At 40.0% G+C, this 17,624-nt stretch overlaps 1 protein-coding gene across 2 annotated transcripts in view; it reads left to right on the top strand.

Annotated features, from left to right (window-relative positions):
• ME1 (malic enzyme 1) overlaps positions 1-16,588 on the top strand; it is a 192,965-nt gene extending 176,377 nt beyond the window's left edge. The window contains exons 11-15 of one of the 2 annotated variants that reach the window (XM_082668815.1): positions 1,059-1,201; positions 4,207-4,380; positions 10,430-10,528; positions 12,700-12,853; positions 14,951-16,588. In XM_082668815.1, coding sequence (XP_082524941.1) covers positions 1,059-1,201; positions 4,207-4,380; positions 10,430-10,528; positions 12,700-12,853; positions 14,951-14,997 — 617 coding nt within the window. In that variant the 3' untranslated portion in view covers positions 14,998-16,588. The remainder of the gene's footprint in view (positions 1-1,058; positions 1,202-4,206; positions 4,381-10,429; positions 10,529-12,699; positions 12,854-14,950) is intronic. The other variant, XM_082668816.1, reaches the window with a different exon arrangement.
• The last annotated feature ends 1,036 nt before the right edge of the window (positions 16,589-17,624 follow it).

Genomic DNA, 17,624 nt, shown 5'->3' with positions numbered 1-17,624 from the left:
AGACAGTGGTTCTAAAAGGGAGGTGGTTTGGCCCCGAAAGGAAACATTTGGCAGTGTCTGGAGACATTCTTTGGTAGTCACAACTGGAGGGAGAAGGGGTGGTCAGAGCTCCGGACATTAGTGGGTAGAGCCTAAGGGTGCTGGTCCACAGACTCCAGTGCCCAGCGAAGCCTCCCCCCAGTAAGGAATTGTCCAACCCAAAACGTTTGTGGGGCCAAGGTTGAGAAAGACTGAACTAGACCCTCCTTGAAAACAGGGACCGTATTTCATGTCTTTATATAACTCGGTGTGTTACACACTGCATGTGCACAGTAAGGTGTTTACTATGGACGAATTTGTTACGGTTGAAAAAAACTCAAAAGTTTTGAAACTTTGTATCCTTTATTTTGTGTGTATATAATGTCAACCCTTACTTGGTATTATACTCCATTTCTAGAAGCTCCTGTGACACAGATGACAATATTGAGAATAATGATGAGAACCATAGTAAAAACAAATACTCCATGACAGGAGTTAATGGGTAGTAGTAAGCCTTTATTGTTGTTTTTTATAAAATATGTTCCATCAGGAATCTTACTTTTTCCATTCTCATTATGCTAATAGCTTTATTCTTCTGTTCAGTTTTTTTCAGTGAGTCATACTTCAGTTTTATCATTGAATCGGATGATTGTCTTAAGTGTTAGCACTGGATTATAAAATATGATTGCTTTATAGCCTGAGGGACTGAAATATACTTCTAGAATTGTTTACAGAGGGATAGTATATATTAGACACATTTATTTCCTGATAAAATTGCCTAGAATTCCTAGTGATTGGTCACTAAATTTATTAATGAGTCAAATGTTAAAGCTGTGATTTTTTTCATAGATACTTGCAGATTTGTAACCTTAAAGGTTGTTGGCATTAACGAACATCTCTTTTTTGTCACTTTAATACACATATTCTATATTTTGTTTAGGGGGTATTACAAAATGACCTGACATGTCTCATTGTTTGGGGGGCACTGGATTAATTAACCAATGATAGTCCTATTCACTGGTTTCTTGTTTCTACGTTAGGAGTTGCTGCGATTAGAGGTGCATTCTCAGAGCAAATTCTCAAAGACATGGCAACCTTCAATGAACGGCCTATTATTTTTGCTTTGAGTAATCCAACTAGCAAAGCAGAATGTACTGCAGAGCAGTGCTATAAACTGACCAAGGTAAAGCAAAAATGGAACTGATATTTTAATAGTCAAATTGTGATTCTTTGTAAGGGAGCCCAGGGTATCTAAGGTGCTTACCGGTTAACCTTTAAAAATTTTATAACCAAGACTGAAAGAACAGTGAACAGGTCATGAAGGATAAGAACCATATCCTTTTTTAGAATCTTGTATAAATCCTGTTCTTCAATAAAACAAAATAAACTTTGTAATGTTTTATTGATAATTTTCCTTAAGCGCTTTGGAAGTATCTAAGATTTAAACATAAAAGTTAAAAAGGAGGGCTTCTCTGGTGGCGCAGTGGTTGAGAGTCTGCCTGCCGATGCAGAGGACACGGGTTCGTGACCCGGTCCGGGAGGATCCCGCATGCTGCGGAGCGGCTGAGCCTGCGCGTCCGGAGCCTGCGCGTCCGGAGCCTGCGCGTCCGGAGCCTGTGCTCTGCAACGGGAGAGGCCGCAACAGTGAGAGGCCTGTGTACCGCAAAAAAAAAAAAAAAAAAAAAAAAAAGTTAAAAAGGAAAAAGCTTGATCCTAGATACTGATTAAAATAACTTTTAACTAGCTATTCCCAAACATTGACGCAGACAGTATAAAACCACAGTCTTATTTCTGCTTTGCTAACTCCTCCTGGGTTTGGATTTTGATGGCATGGGTGGAGCATTTGGGCAATTATTTTGACATCCAGCCTGACTGGGATAGGAGTCCTCAAAGCTTCAATACTTTACTGTTTCCAAAAAAAGTGACTTATTTTATACTGTGCTTGTATTAATATATATTTGACCAATATGTTGACAAGGGCCCTTTTTTTTCCTTAAAAGACTTGAAAATGTCATTACAACAAAACAGAAGTTGAGTCACATATATCTAACACTTTTATTTTGGAAAGAAATCTAAAATGAACTGGAAAGGATAAACAAGACAGAGTTATGTCACTCTGCATAAATCTAACTCAATGCATAAATAAAACTGCATAAATAAAACTGGATGGCTCTACTTCTTTAATACTGTATCCTTAAATGCTTATTACTAGAGTTGATGAAATTTTGCAAAGGAGCGACTCCATTGTTTATTTCTCTTATCTGGGATGACGTCAGTATCCTCAGTAATTTAAGTTTTTATCCCATCTCTAGGTTGGGGAATTTGCCTCATGTAACTCAGTCCTTAAATCCTTAAAGCAGAAAAAAAAACCAATAACAAAACTTCAGCATAGCGCATTACACATAGTAGGCACATAATAAATAAGTGTTTAAGTACATATTTTGTTTTGGCATATTTCAAAAAGCCTCAAAATTTCATAGATTCACCTATAATAGACGTAAACAAAATTAGCCAAATTTCTGTAGCTGTGTTTTTAAGTTCAAATGTGTCTGATATAAATGGCCTAAACTCTTTCTTATGATTTCGCCTAATGCTCTTATGTTGCTATATATAAAATTAAAAGTCATTTTGAAGCTGAAAACATCGGTTCAGCCAAAGGATTACAGAACAAGAAAGGGGCTGTTGCTGGATGTGAGTCTCTGCTGCTTCAGGCGCAGGTGAAGAGTCATCAGGAAAGGTTAAAAATACAAAGGGACCGTTGAATTCCGAAAAACTGTAACTATACCAAAAATGATATGGAGAGGTTTCCTTCTCCATATTAACAGTCTCTATATATGAGGGTATTTAGCTGTCTGTCGTTTATTTAATACCATTCCCCCGTAAAATACGATGATGCTGGAGCGACTGGCCGGAGTGAAGGAGAGGAGGGCGGCAAACAGGTGTGTGTAGAATGTTGCAGGTCTCTTTCTCAAATATAATTTTCAAACGTATATATATATCAAATAACATATATATCAAATATGTATATCAAATGATAATTTAGTTACATTAGAAATTTGCTTGTAACAAAACACTTTATTTGCTAAACAAAGCAGACTTGAAGGTATCACACTTGTCTGAAAACAACACCTAATTTTGTGCGAGACATATCAGTGTCTGATAAACACCTAGATGAGAATTTCTATTTTTTTCTCATCTATTTTCCTCTTTTTATATCCTGAAAAGGTTGAATCATGTTATACTTAACCTTTATGGAAAAGGTATAGTATGACATGTGTTAAAAATGAATAAGTTAATATTATTAATATCATAATGGATTTAGACTCAAGGTAAGAGGGATGAAACTTATAACCCAATCTATTACCATTTAAACTATGCTTTGGGGATTTAGTGCTTTTTTAGACTTTTCAAATGCCTTTCTTAGATTGTAGTGCTTTATTTGTTGAGGGTTTCCTATCCCTGTTTCAGAAGCCTGAACGCTTCCATCTATATCACCTCCCAGATCAGACAGACGCCTCCCTTTTGACTGGCAGTATGGAATACAGCACCTGACAGGCCCTAAGTTCATGCCATCTTAAAGCCTCTAGTACATGAGGTTCCTCAAAAATATTATGATGAAATATTAAGACCAGGAAAAAAATAAAGACAGTTTTAGACAATTATTGATAATTTAATCTTATTCTTATCTGTTAACCCCATTTGTGCTAATGAATTTTTTTCCTATATGACTTTTCAAATAATTCTTTACAATACAGAAATATATAATATTTGTCCCAGTGATTACATTGGGAGCCTGTTGACCTCTAAACTGTAACCTAAAATGTCATCCTTTCCAAGATTCAAACAGTAACCTACCCTTTTTGTCTTCAGAAGCCTGTAAGTGGAAGTCTGTAGTCTAGAGGTGGTTGATGGGCCCGTGGGTTGGACCACTGCCAACAACAGGATGGTGGTCTTGGGGTCTCCTGTGTTTTGCATGCTTCTCCTACGAATAGAGAGGCAGATAGAGAACAGAAATAATCACTCACTCCAGAACTTACTGCCAGCGTCATGATAGCTTGCTCACACTTATTAGGAAGTCAATGAAAAATCAGACTTCTTTCTAACTACTCAATACTTGCATTACTGTCTTATGATCCGTTTGTTTGAAGATAGCCTGCCTCTTTTTACAGTTGTGTGTCTGTGTTGCAGGGTCGTGCCATTTTTGCCAGTGGCAGTCCTTTTGACCCTGTCACTCTCCCAAGTGGACAGACCCTATATCCTGGCCAAGGCAACAATTCCTATGTGTTTCCTGGAGTTGCTCTCGGTGTGGTGGCGTGTGGACTGAGGCATATCACGGATAAGATTTTTCTCACCATTGCTGAGGTATAGTAAAATACTCTGTGTTCGCCAAGGCTGTAAAATCTCAAATCAGCTCCTTGTAGGTTGTCTACTGTTTTATTTATTTAGTATCCCAGCTCACTGTCTAGAAGGTGTAAAGTCCAAAGAAGGTCAAATCTTTCCCAATAGAGAGTAAGGGATGGGTAGTAACTTCACACTGAGTCACTAGGAAAGATTGTTCTTCAGTAGCCAGCAGAAAGACTATGTTCTGATTTCTTAAAAGAGAGATTTTTAAAAATTGAAGTACAGTTGATGTACAATATTATATGTTACAGGTGTACAGCATAGTGATGCCCAATTTTCAAAGGTTATACTCCATCTCTAGCTATTATAAAATATTGGCTGTATTCCCCATGCTGTACAGTATGTCCTTGTAGCTTATTTGATACCTAAAAGTTTGTACCTTTTACTCCCCTACCCCTATATTACCCCTCCCCCTTTCCTCTCCCCACTGGTAACCACTAGTTTGTTCTCTATATCTGTGAGTCTGCTTCTTCTTTGTCATATTCACTAGTTTGTTGTATTTTTTAGAGTCCACATATAAGTGACATCAGGCAGTATTTGTCTTTCTCTGTCTGACTTATTTCACTTAGCATAATGCCCTCCAAGTCCATCCATGTTGCTGCAAATGGCAAAATTTCATTCTTTTTTATGGCTGAGTAGTATTCCATTATACGTATATACCACATCTTATTTATCCATTCACTTGTTAATGGACACTTAGGTTGCTTCCATATCTTGGCAATTGTAAATGATGCTGCTATGAACATAGGGGTGCAAGGATCTTTTCAAATTATAGTTTTGTCTGGATATATACCCAGTAGTGGAATTGCTGAGTCATATGGTAGTTCTACTTTTCGTTTTCTGAGGAACCGCCATACTGTTTTCCACAGTGGCTGCACCACTTTACATTCCCATCAACAGGGTATGAGAAAAGAAACCTTTTTTTTTTTAAATCTTTACACTTTCAATTATGTTCTGTGACAGTAATGAGACAATAAAAATTTTGTTTCCAAATTATGGAGGAAGTGGTAAATATTTCTCCATGGAGAACCTACCTAGACGATGGCTTTTTTTTTTTTTGGCCATGCTGCGTGGCTTGCGGGATCTTAGTTCCCCAACCAGGGGTTGAACCTGGGCCCCAGCAGTGAAAGCACCGAATCCTAACCACTGGACTGCCAGGGAATTCCTGATGATGGCATTTTGAAGATTTAAGATGACAGTCTGTTAGAGAACGAACTTATGGTTACTGGGGGGAAGGGTAGGGGGAGGGATAGTTAGGGAGTTTGGGATTGACATGTACACACTGCTATATTTAAAATGGATAACCAACAAGGACCTACTGTATAGCACAGGAAACTCTACTCAATATTCTGTAACGACCTAACTGGGAAAAGAATTTGAAAAAGAATAGATACATGTATATGTATAGCTGAATCACTTTTTTGTGCACCTGAAACTAACACAACGTTGTTAATCAACTGTACTCCAATATAGAATAAAAAGTTAACAAAAAAGAACATACCTCTAATATCTACCTATCTACATATCTATCTAATAATCTTTGTAGTACTGTACTAATATAAGCATTATGGGGAAAAAAATGACAGTCTGATTTGGTATGGTGAAGTGTTTATTATTCAGGGTGCAGTGTAGAATACAGAAACCACTCTAGCACTTCAAGCAGAGAAGAAATTAAAACAGAGAATTCGGTGTTTGTAAAGTCATTAAAAGGACGGAAGTGGGCTCTTCTGTGGGCCTTCAGGAAGGATTCACAGAACAGCACAGAGCAGAGCTGGTAGGGATGCTCTATCAAGCTACTGTTTAAGAACTGTGAAGGGTCTGAAATTTCACCTTACTTGCAGGCTAACAAGTCAGCCTGCCACAGATTCATAGATGCTGGCAAAAGACACAAAACTCTTAGGTCAGCCACAAAGGTACAAGAGGTACTCTGAACCTAAGGCTCCCATCAGTTCCCCTTGCCTCGCAAACCTCAGGGGGATGATACAGTGGTTGGACCGATATTTGTAAAATCATGAGCTGTGGGTGATCAGAATGTTCACCTGGTTGATACGTCTGAGGAGGATGCAATTCATGAAGGAGAAATTGGAGTGAATTTCTTCTCTTGAAATGAAACCACGCTAACTAAACCCAACCAAGTAAAGCCTGATTAATGTTCACATATTTTCATCTTGCAAACAGACTATTCTTTGCGTTGTGAAAGATTTTTATGTTATTGGTGTGATCTCAAGTAGCCTAAACCCGGGTTTTCGCTCCTTGGTGTCATTCTGTGAGAACAGAGGTCGGCCAGCTCTAATTCTCCTTTCTTTTTCTTCACTGCATTAAAAGCACGACGGCTGGTGTCTTAGAGCTTCTTTTTTTTTTTTTTTTTTTTTTTGCGGTACGCGGGCCTCTCACTGTTGTGGCCTCTCCCGCTGTGGAGCACAGGCTCAGTGGCCATGGCTCACAGGCCCAGCCGCTCCACGGCATGTGGGATCTTTCTGGACCGGGGCACAAACCCACGTCCCCTGCATCGGCAGGTGGACTCTAAACCACTGCGCCACCAGGGAAGCCCTTAGAGCTTCTTTGACTCAAGAAATCATGTCTAATTACTTAGGAGGGCTTTTCAAAGTTGTTCTTACATTAAGGGAAATGTAGTCATTGTCTTTTATAGCAGACACATCAGAAGAAGAGAGATGATCTTTTTACTCCTGGTAGCCAGTGTTTTCTTTCCTAAATAACTCCAGCACCCTCTAGTGACAAATTTCATGAAAAAAAAAAGTCTTTCCAGTAAATCTACCCAGGGAAAGTAATAATTACTCTCAAACACCTCTGAAGGAAAACAATAAGATGTGGTGAGGTTACTGGTGTTATTCTTATCATAGCCAGCTATCTCTCCGGCTGAATCTTGGCCTTTCCACTGTTCCCCTCTTAGGCTTTCCTGTTTTTCATGCCACCTCATTGTTTTCTTTGTCATCCTTTCAAGTCCCCCCCCCTTTTTTTTTAAGATTTTTTTGATGCGGACAATTTTTTTTAAAGTCTTTATTGAGGGCTTCCCTGGTGGCGCAGTGGTTGAGACTCCGCCTGCCGATGCAGGGGACATGGGTTCGTGCCCCGGTCCAGGAGGATCCCACATGCCGCGGAGCGGCTGGGCCCGTGAGCCATGGCCGCTGAGCCTGCGCGTCCGGAGCCTGTGCTCCACAACGGGAGAGGCCACAGCAGTGAGAGGCCCGCGTTCCGCAAAAAAAAGTCTATTGAACCTGTCACAACAGTGCTTCTGTTCTATGTTTTGCAAGGCACATGGGATCCCAGCTCCCTGACCAGGGATCGAACCCGTACCTCTGCATTGGAAGGCGAAGTCTTAACCACTGGACCTCCAGGGAAGTCCCTCAAGTTCCTTTCAACTAAGCTTCTTCCTAGTATTCAGTTTTTGGCCCTCACTTTTCTCTTTCCTTTTAAAGTCTACTTTCACAGATCTCACACATTCTCTTATTTCCATTATCGTCATTCTAAAAGGGGCCAAGTCTGTATATCCCTATTCTTATCTTTCACCACATCTCCAGTGACCTGATGGGTATTTCCACCAAAATGCCCTGCTATTTCCTCAAATACGATGTGGAAAGCCATTTCTTCTCTCCCCTTGCCCTCAATACCCGCATTTCTGTTCGTGACACCCTTTCTAAGCGGCACCGAAGCTTAGAAGCCTGATGTTCTTTTTATCCTCCCTCAGCCCAAAGCCTTTAAACACACCAGGCATGTGCAGACCCACGTAACTGTCCGATGTATCATCCTGCCTGGAAAACTCGGAGACTCATTCTCCACCTGTCTAAGCCTATCTCCAGGTCACGGCTTAAGTCCCACCTCGTCCTTGGGTCCTTTTGGGGCCTCTCTGACTCATTTTGATCTTTCTCCTTAGCCATGGCCGTCTTTAGCAAACACTTCATTTGATTCCTAGCTGTATTATGCTCTCGAGAGTTTCACGTATTGAACAATCAAGTCTTGCCTTATATTTAAATTGTATGTTATCTTCTCTGAAGACAGAAGGTCTCCCATATACTTCTTTCAAAACACCAGTAGCACTAGTGCAATATTAAAGCACGTAGCAGAAACTGAGTAAATACTTACTGAATTAAATAGAACTAGTAGTCAGTAGTATTTATTAGTGAGAATAAATACAACACCACAGACACACCTCTAGAAGGGGCAAAAAGAAGAAGGTTCTTGTCTAGATTATATTTTGTAGTTAACAAAAGTAGCATGTAGGAGATCTAGGTGAATGTTTTGTTTGCCCACCCCAAATCTAGTAACTGTTAGGGTTATTGTCAAAGTACTAATTGGATCTCTTACGGAACTAGTAATCTCATGGATTGGCACCAATCTCAAAGACTATTCCTGCACATTTTTATATCACAAAGAGATTTTTGGATTTCTCGGTCCTCTGGACAGTCTCTGGGACCTCTGATGCTCCCTGGGGACAGCCCTGCTGGCCCTGCGTGGTCTGTGCAGCAGCCTGGAACAGTCTCCTCCCTCCTGTTCACATCTGGGAGGCAAACCTGGGCCTCCTACCCTCACACCCTCCTCCTAAGTCACCTGCTCTGTGTTCTCTCATTCTCCTTGCCCCCACCCTTTCTGCTATCTGCCCAGAGGGCACTAGAGAGATCCCCACTGACAGCAGCGTCTGGAGGAAACTGATTCATGTAAGTCACTGGATAACTGAAAACCCAGGTAACTTTAACGTTGATATAATATTATTATCTAACGTATAATCCAAATTCAAATTTGCCAGTTATCCATAAAAAAGACCTTTATAGCCTCTAGATTACTCTTTTCATCTGCAAGAGCATTTCAGCCTTTCTGTTTCTTTTATGGCAATGACATTTTGAAGAGTACAGGCCAGTTGTTTTTTACAATGTTCCTCATGATTTAAGTTGTATGGTTAGAGGGTTTGGTTTAGGTTTGCCTAATAATTGAATCCTTCTCAGTGAATCACATCAGGAAGCACATAATGTCAATTTGCCTCATGTTTTTAAGCTACTTTATTGAGGTGTGATTGACATAACAAAAAGCTATATATCTTACAACTTGATGAATTTAGAGATAAGTAAGTATACACCTTTGAAACCATCACCACAATCCATGCCATACACAAATCTATCACCTCCAGAAGTTTTTTGTTTGTTTGTTTGTTTTTGTGGTATGAGGGCCTCTCACTTTGTGGCCTCTCCCGTTACGGAGCACAGGCTCCGGACGCGCAGGCTCAGCGGCCATGGCTCATGGGCCAAGCTGCTCTGCGGCATGTGGGATCTTCCCGGACCGGGGCACGAACCCGTGTCCCCTGCATCGGCAGGCGGACTCTCAACCACTGCGCCACCAGGGAAGCCCACCTCCAGAAGTTTTTTCCCACCCTCTTTGTTATTATTATGAATGTGTATGTGATAAGAATACTTAACATAAGATCTACCCTTGTAGCCCATTTTCATGTCTACACTGTTTCCTTTAGAAATAGGGACTGGTTTGGGGACAGCAAAGGCTGAGGCTACTTAGGCGATTTGGATAATCCAGAGTCTGTATCCTGCTCTGCCATGTGAGTCGGAAATAGCTCTCTCGGCCTCCTGCTCTACCTCCCGTGCAAGAGTATGTGAGCTGGGAGCAAGGCCTGGCCAGCCTCTCCTCCTCTGTTTTCAGGGTCCTTTTCCATCACTTTTCTCATCCTCCTCTGCCTTTCTTACCCTTCTTCCCCCGTCCCTCTAGTGCATCAAACAAGAAAGCCACCAGCAATTCATGGTACAGTAGAAAAGGAACTGGGTTAAGAGGGAACCCAGACACTCATCCCCATCTTTTTCACTATTTGTCTTCCGCCACCAGTCACCAAACCTCTCTGAGCTCAGTTTTTCCACTGAGAAAGGGAGAGATGCAATTGGATGATGGCGTTAATGGGATCTGCTTTTATCCGCCACCATTCACCATTATCCTCACAACTACCACATTCTATGTTATGAAGTATTTTTTTTGTCTTTCTTTTTTTTTTTTTAAGGTTATAGCTCAGCAAGTATCAGATAAACACTTGGAAGAGGGCCGGCTTTATCCTCCTTTGGACACCATTAGAGATGTTTCTCTGAAAATTGCAGAAAAGGTAAAACCACTCTTGTTGAAGTCTCATTATTTTCCCTTCCACCTATGGCTGAATGTGCATGTTTAGGTATTAAAAATCCACTTCCTTGAAATATCTGTATCAACTTATTATGTCAGAAGTCAGAGAAATGAGGCCTGGTGCTTCGGCAGAGCTTAGGAACTCTGTTTGATCCTTAGAGATAGGTTGAATCATTAATTTCCCCATCCTTTTTCTCTCCCATAATTCAGATAATTCATCATGGTTTCATTTCAGCTAAGCTTCCTCCACTTGGCCTTTTTTTGGTTGGTATCTTCCATATGACACTGAGATAGTCACCACAGTATTGCACGTATGGTAGAGTGACAGACCTTGAACCACCTGCCTTATCCATGTCTCTGTGGATGTGTGGCACCTTGAAAATCACACTTGATTATACTGGGCAGAAAGCGAAACAGTGACAACAGAGAACTCAAAGCTGGCTGGCGTGGCGGGTGAGCTCTTCAAGGAACTAGCCGAGAAGCAGCTACATTTTCTACAACTAAGACGAGAGAGAAACCGACTCCTTTTGCAGGCTAGTCGTGTTCATTTACCAGGGCTGCCGTAACAGACCGCCACAAGCTGGGTGACTCAGATGACAGACATTTATTTCCTCCCGGAGGCTAGAGATCTAAGACGAAGGGGTTGGTGGGTCTGGTTTCTTCGGAGACCTCTCCCTGGCTTGCCGATGACCACCTCCTTGCTGGGTCCTCGTGTGGCCTTTCCTCTGTTTGCACATCCCTGGGGTCTCTTTGTGTGTCCAAGTTTTCCGTTCTTATAAGAACACCAGTCAACTTAGGTTAGAGCCCAGCGGAATAGCGTCATTTTAACTTAATTATCTGTTTAGAGGTCCTGTCTCCAAATACAGCCCCACTCTGAGGTACTAGAGGTTTAAGGCGTCAACATTTTCAGGTGACGTATTTCAGCCCACAGTAGTCGTCATATGTTGAAACTAGGGTTTCTCAACCTCAGCGCTACGCACATGGGTCTGGGTTACTCTTTGTCACGGGGGCTGTCTTGGGCATTGTCGGACGTTTAGCAGCATCCCTGGCCCTTATGCACCAGATGCCAGTAGCCTCTGCAACAGGTGTGACAACCGAAAATGTCTCCAGACATTGCCAAATGTCCCCTTGGAGGCACATTTGCTCCTGGCTGGAAACCAAAGCTATTGGCAAGTTTATCAGAACAACACTATTTAGATTTCATATGTCATGATTTATTTTGTTGATTCAGGGTAGATGCTTCAAAAACCAAGTAATCCTTCAAAAAAAAAAACTTCACATAATCTGCTTGGTTATCTATTTAGGAAAGAGTATGCTTATGTTTTCTCCTAATTTGTATCTACTAGTTTTAAACTAGTTTGAATTATTAATACACTGAACATCACATTATCCCTTTAAGTTCATTTTGAAGGGTTCAATGAAAAGGACTAGCATATGATCAGAGGGGTAACTAAGAAGACGAGGGACAGCAGGAGAGTATGAAAAACTCAGATGTTACACCTAGAAAGAGGAACGAACGCTGAGTGGATAAACAGAAATTGGGAAACCTGGACAAAGAATCAGCTTCAGGAAGGAAGGTGATATAAGTAGACTGCAGGTTTGTGGTAGCCATGGCAGCGGGTTGGCCAAAAGGTTCGTTGTGGTTTTTTGTAACGTCTTACAGAAAAACCCGAACGAACTTTTTGGCCAACCCAATACGTTCAAATGTACAATTCTAACAAGTAGACGGTGATGACTGAAACTTAAAGAGAGGCTGGATATAAAGGTGATCTACACGTGGTAACAGGTGAAGCTCTCGTCTTCCAGAGCGTCCGGCGTTGACGAGAAGGGGAGAGTGAAGATTTCACTGAGAGAGTGCATCGTTAATACAGTGTGTCCTGGGAGCAGAAAGACGAATGGATTTCCGCAGAGTCTGTGTCAGGAATGAAACAGAACATTTTATTATAAAAGTGATACAGCCTTTGCAAAAGAGGCACAGGGGGACTTCTGGGGGTGATGGAAATGTTCTGAAACTGGATGTGGTAACAGTTGCCCAACTCTGAATTTATAGAAATAATTGGATTAAAAAATTTTTTAAAAAAGAAATAATTGGATTATATGTTAAAACTGTTGAATTTTGTGGTCAGTGAATTGTAACTCAAGAATATCTGTTAGGGCTTCCCTGGTGGCGCAGTGGTTGAGAGTCCGCCTGCTGATGCAAGGGACACAGGTTCGTGCCCCGGTCCGAGAAGATCCCACATGCCGCGGAGCGGCTGGGCCCGTGAGCCATGGCCGGAGCCTGTGCTCCACAACGGGAGAGGCCACAACAGTAAGAGGCCTGCGTACTGCAAAAAAAAAAAAAAAAAAAAAAGAATATCTGTTAAAAACATAGTAATACCACATCATAGGCACTCTGAAACATAGAAGAGAGGAAAATACCTGACATTCTGCCTTTCTGAAACAAGCATTGTCTTCATTTTGGCATGTGTGTTTGCTTGCAGTCTGTTTTCGTGTTTGCTTTCTTTGCTAACACTGTTGTAATAACGTGTAAGGGTATATTCACGTACTTCTGATCATGCTTTTTTCATAAACATTTTTCCACGGTACAGCACACTCTTTATAACTTTAATTTTTTCATAAACGCATAATTTTACATTGAGAAGAGATACTTCACCATTCTGATATTCTTCAAGATCACGCTTATTCAAATAAGTCTGTCATACGAGTAGCTCCTTAATGATTGCTTTCTTAAAGACTGGAGTGAATGAAAGAGCACATATGGAGTGATTAATTTTGACAACAGGGAGAATCCATTCTTCTCAAAGAAAGCAGGGGAGGAGAATGTTTGAAGATACAGAGGAGACACTTCGAGTTGAGGAAAAGAGAAATTGAGATCATTCTCTTTGATCAGTTGGAATTTTCTCAGCAGAGTGATGAGAGTCAAATGGAGACGTGAGGAGGGGAAGGTTTGAAATGGACTTCGGGGAAATTGACTTGAGACAAAGTTGTTTTAGTTCGTTTTTGATTTTTAAAGGGTAAAAGCATAATGTGCAACCACTTGGACCCAAGTAAGGTTAGGAAAAGAATGACATGGCAGGAGACAGCTCTGAAAGGAGAAAGCCAGCACTGAGGATTCCCCACAAAGACGTAGAGACAAGGTTCCATGATAGCAGCAAGGCACAGAGCACGGAGACTGGCTCCAGAGCCCCGCTGATTAGAATCGGGAGACCCTGCGATAGAGAAAGAGGTTGTGTAGGAGGCCATGGTCGGAATCGGGATTGCTGAAACTGCAGGGTATCTGAGTTCAAACTTAGCAGGGATTTTAAGGTATTTAGTTCAGTTAATTATCAGTCAAGTCATTTCAAGGCTGTTAAGACTGACTTATCTGAGAAATTCTGGTAGGATCACCCATGAGTAAATCTGTACTATTCACACTTTCCTTTCTTGCTGATACCGTAGTCTACTCTTGTTACATGATTTATAATTGCATTTTCACTTTATATCTTCTTTGTGATTATGTGTTCTATTATAATACACTTAATTTTTTGGAAACAGACAAGATATAAATTAGAACTTAATTTTTTGATACATAAAAAATTCTTTTTTTTAAATTGAGGTATAGTTGATTTACAGTGTTAATTTCTGCTGTATAGCAAAGTGATTCAGTTAAACATACACACACACACACACACACACACACACACACATTCTGTTTTGGGTTTTTTTTTGTGGTATGCGGGCCTCTCACTGTTGTGGCCTCTCCCACTGCGGAGCACAGACGCCGGACATGCAGGCTCAGCGGCCATGGCTCACAGGCCCAGCCGCTCCGCGGCATGTGGGATCTTCCCGGACTGGGGCATGAACCCATGTCCCCTGCATCGGCAGGTGGACTCTCAACCACTGCGCCACCAGGGAAGCCCCCACATTCTTTTTTTTTTTTTTTTATACTCTTTTCCATTTTGATTTATCATAGGATGCTGAATGTAGTTCTCTGTGCTATACCGTACGACCTTGTTGTTTATCCATTCTATATATAATAGTTTGCATCTGCTAATCCCAGTCCGTCTCTCCCTGGCCCCTCATTCTCCCTTGGCAACCACAAGTCTGTTCTCTATGTCCATGATTCTGTTTCTGTTTTGTAGATAAGTTCATTTGTGTCATATTTTAGATTCCACATATAAGTGATATCATATGGTATTTGTCTTTCTCTTTCTGACTTACTTCACTTAGTATGATCATCTCTAGGTCCATCCACGTTGCTGAAAATGGCATTATTTTGTTCTTTTTTATAGTATTCCATTATATATATATGTACCACACCTTCTTTATCCATTCATCTGTTGCTGAAACAGATAAAAAATTTCTGACATGTGCTCATCATCATCTCTATCCATTAAAATAATTAATATTCTTTTCTTATTTCTAGATTGTGAAAGATGCATACCAAGAAAAGACAGCCACAGTTTATCCTGAACCCCAAAACAAGGAAGCATTTGTCTACTCTCAGATGTATAGCACTGATTATGAGCAGATTCTACCCGATTGTTATTCCTGGCCTGAAGAGGCCCAGAAAATACAGACCACACTTGACTAGTAGCTTAATAGCTGATATTTCTAACTCCATTGATGAGATCTTGAAGTCTTTCATAATTTTCAAAGATTGGAATCTTTTATAATGATTCATAATACACTAGAGTAAGATAATTTTACTTTAACAATCTAAAAATTTGTGGACGAATATTAATATACTTTAGGGTAAACATCTCACTAGACAATTTTGCTTCATTTACTTTATGGTTATTTATGGTTTCTATCTTAATTATTTTGCCCAAGTTCTGTTTAAAAGCTATTGTAACTACTACTGAGAAACCCATCATTTTTATATAGGGAGCTAAGGGGAAGACTAAAATTAGTAATAAATTGATATCAGTATTAAAACCCATAATGCTTTTGTTGTTCATTTTATTAAAAATCTACTTTGTAAAAAAAAGATCGAAATGAATTTTAGGCATAGACGAACTTTTGCTAAAAACGGAAACAACACTTACTCTGTTGCCTAGAGAAAAACAACTCCTCAGATATTTTTATTCCAATCCTAGATTATATCTGTTCTTTTTGTTCAGCCGAATTCTAACATTTCTAAGAAAGACCACTGCTGTTTACAATGCCTTGTGCAGCCTTAGATTTTAATGTTCTTTCGACATTGTTCCATCTCCTCATCACCTTGGTCCTCAGTCAGAAATCCCTTCGTAAAAGCACTTTTCTTTCCCCCTGACCAAGTGCCCTATCTCAGCTTCACACCATTGCTGCTGGGCCTTTGTGGACCATGGCCCTATCCTGAGGTTGGTGCCTTCAGCCGAGCACAGCCTGAGAAGTGGGCAGAGCTGAGAAGAGTGGGTGAGCTCCTTGAGAAAGGGCTGCCTGTGGAGTTGACGTCTTCAGACAAACATCCCCAGAGTCAAGGCAAGCTGAGTTCCCAACTGAGTGACCTGGCCTAAACTCCCCTTGATTAGCTCAGGTAATTAAGAGTTCATTGTGTTGAAGCAAACTCACTTTCCTCTGGGTTTGAAGAAAGTTTTGTAACCACTTCCCCAATATCAGAAATTATCTTTACATTAGATATTAAAATATTCTAATTACTATCAGTAGTTCTACAGCCCAGAAATGAACGTTAATTTCAGGTTTTACTTTTGAAGTTAATAACTGAACCAATGGAAACAACTGTAAATTCTTAAGCTCAGGTGCCAGTAACGTTTACTATTTATTTATAGAATTATATGGAGACTTTTTTGTTTTTGAAGTAATTCTTTTAAAGAGTGTAAGAAGATGTTCTAGGTAAACTATAGTAGTACGTGATTTCATTAAAAGTTGAAGGTTACACAAGTTGTTTTAGGTGTCAGTAGAAGAGGTAGGGGTATTTCTGAAGGTAACGTTTAGTCAAGAGTTTCCTCAATATAGTTATTTTGAAAAGATCCGGAATGCCTATTTCTCGTCTAGTTTCCGTGTTGTCTTGTAGCTCTAACTAAATGTATTTACTTATGCAAAGATTTATTAAAGCATAGAAACAGTGAATGAATAAAATTATAAAATAATTGTCTTTTTTTCTTAAAATATTGTTATACTTAAAAATGACAATGCTGGGTCTTGGCAGTCATATGATAGGGAATTTGGAATTTTAAAAATATTTCAGTAGCTAATTTCACTATGAAATTCATTCATTTAATATATGTTTAGTCATATTTGCTGTATACTGTTATGAATGAGCTACTTCCTTGTCCTCAGAGAAAGGTAATGAAACAAACATTGGACGATTACTTAACCAGGTACCAGGTAGTCTATATACCTTATCCTATTTAATGTAGTCCCCACAATTCCCTTAGGAAGTCGATAGTTTAAGTAATGTGCCAAGTCCACAGAGCTCATAAGTGAAGGAGGAGGGCTCTAAATCCATGTTTACCTTTCTCAATAGTCTGTTCTCTATTCACTAGAGTACAGTTAGAACAGCACTGTCGAATAGAAAAAAACAAAGAGTCACATGAGTAATTCCTGTCCTGTGGCCTCATAAAAAGAAGAAACAGGTGGAATTCATTTTAATATATTTTATTTAAACCAACATATCCAGAATATTATAAAAAGTATTGAGACACTTTTACATCATTTTGTTCATACTAAGCCTCCAGCTTTTTCACATTTACATCAAAGATATTTGCATATACATCAAAGTCATGAGAACATATAGAACAATGGAATAGCACAGCTCACAGACAGACCCCCTGAATATATTAGTTACAGAGTTAGCACAAAATTCAACGCATAAAGAATAGAGTGTTCAGTAACAGGATTGGGACAGCTACCTACCTCATGGACCTACCACCTCATCCTATATAAAAAGGAAGACTTTAGATGGATTAAAGACCTAAATACGAATGGTAAAAATGTAAAGTTAATAAAAATTAATGTAGCAAAATCTTTGGGACCCCCAAAACACAAACAAGAAGTAAAAACTGGATGTGTTGCATTATCTAAGGATAGGAAGGTTTTGGCTGATAAGTGGGTGCTGCCGTATAACAGTATAAAGTGAGGAAATCCAGAACTGTGGA

The sequence above is a fragment of the Grampus griseus genome, assembly GCF_964374135.1.
Source record: "Grampus griseus genome assembly, chromosome: 13".
In the NCBI taxonomy this organism is placed as follows: Eukaryota; Metazoa; Chordata; class Mammalia; order Artiodactyla; family Delphinidae; genus Grampus; species Grampus griseus.
Note: the sequence above shows the minus strand (reverse complement) of the source record. Positions and strands in the feature narration are given on the sequence as shown.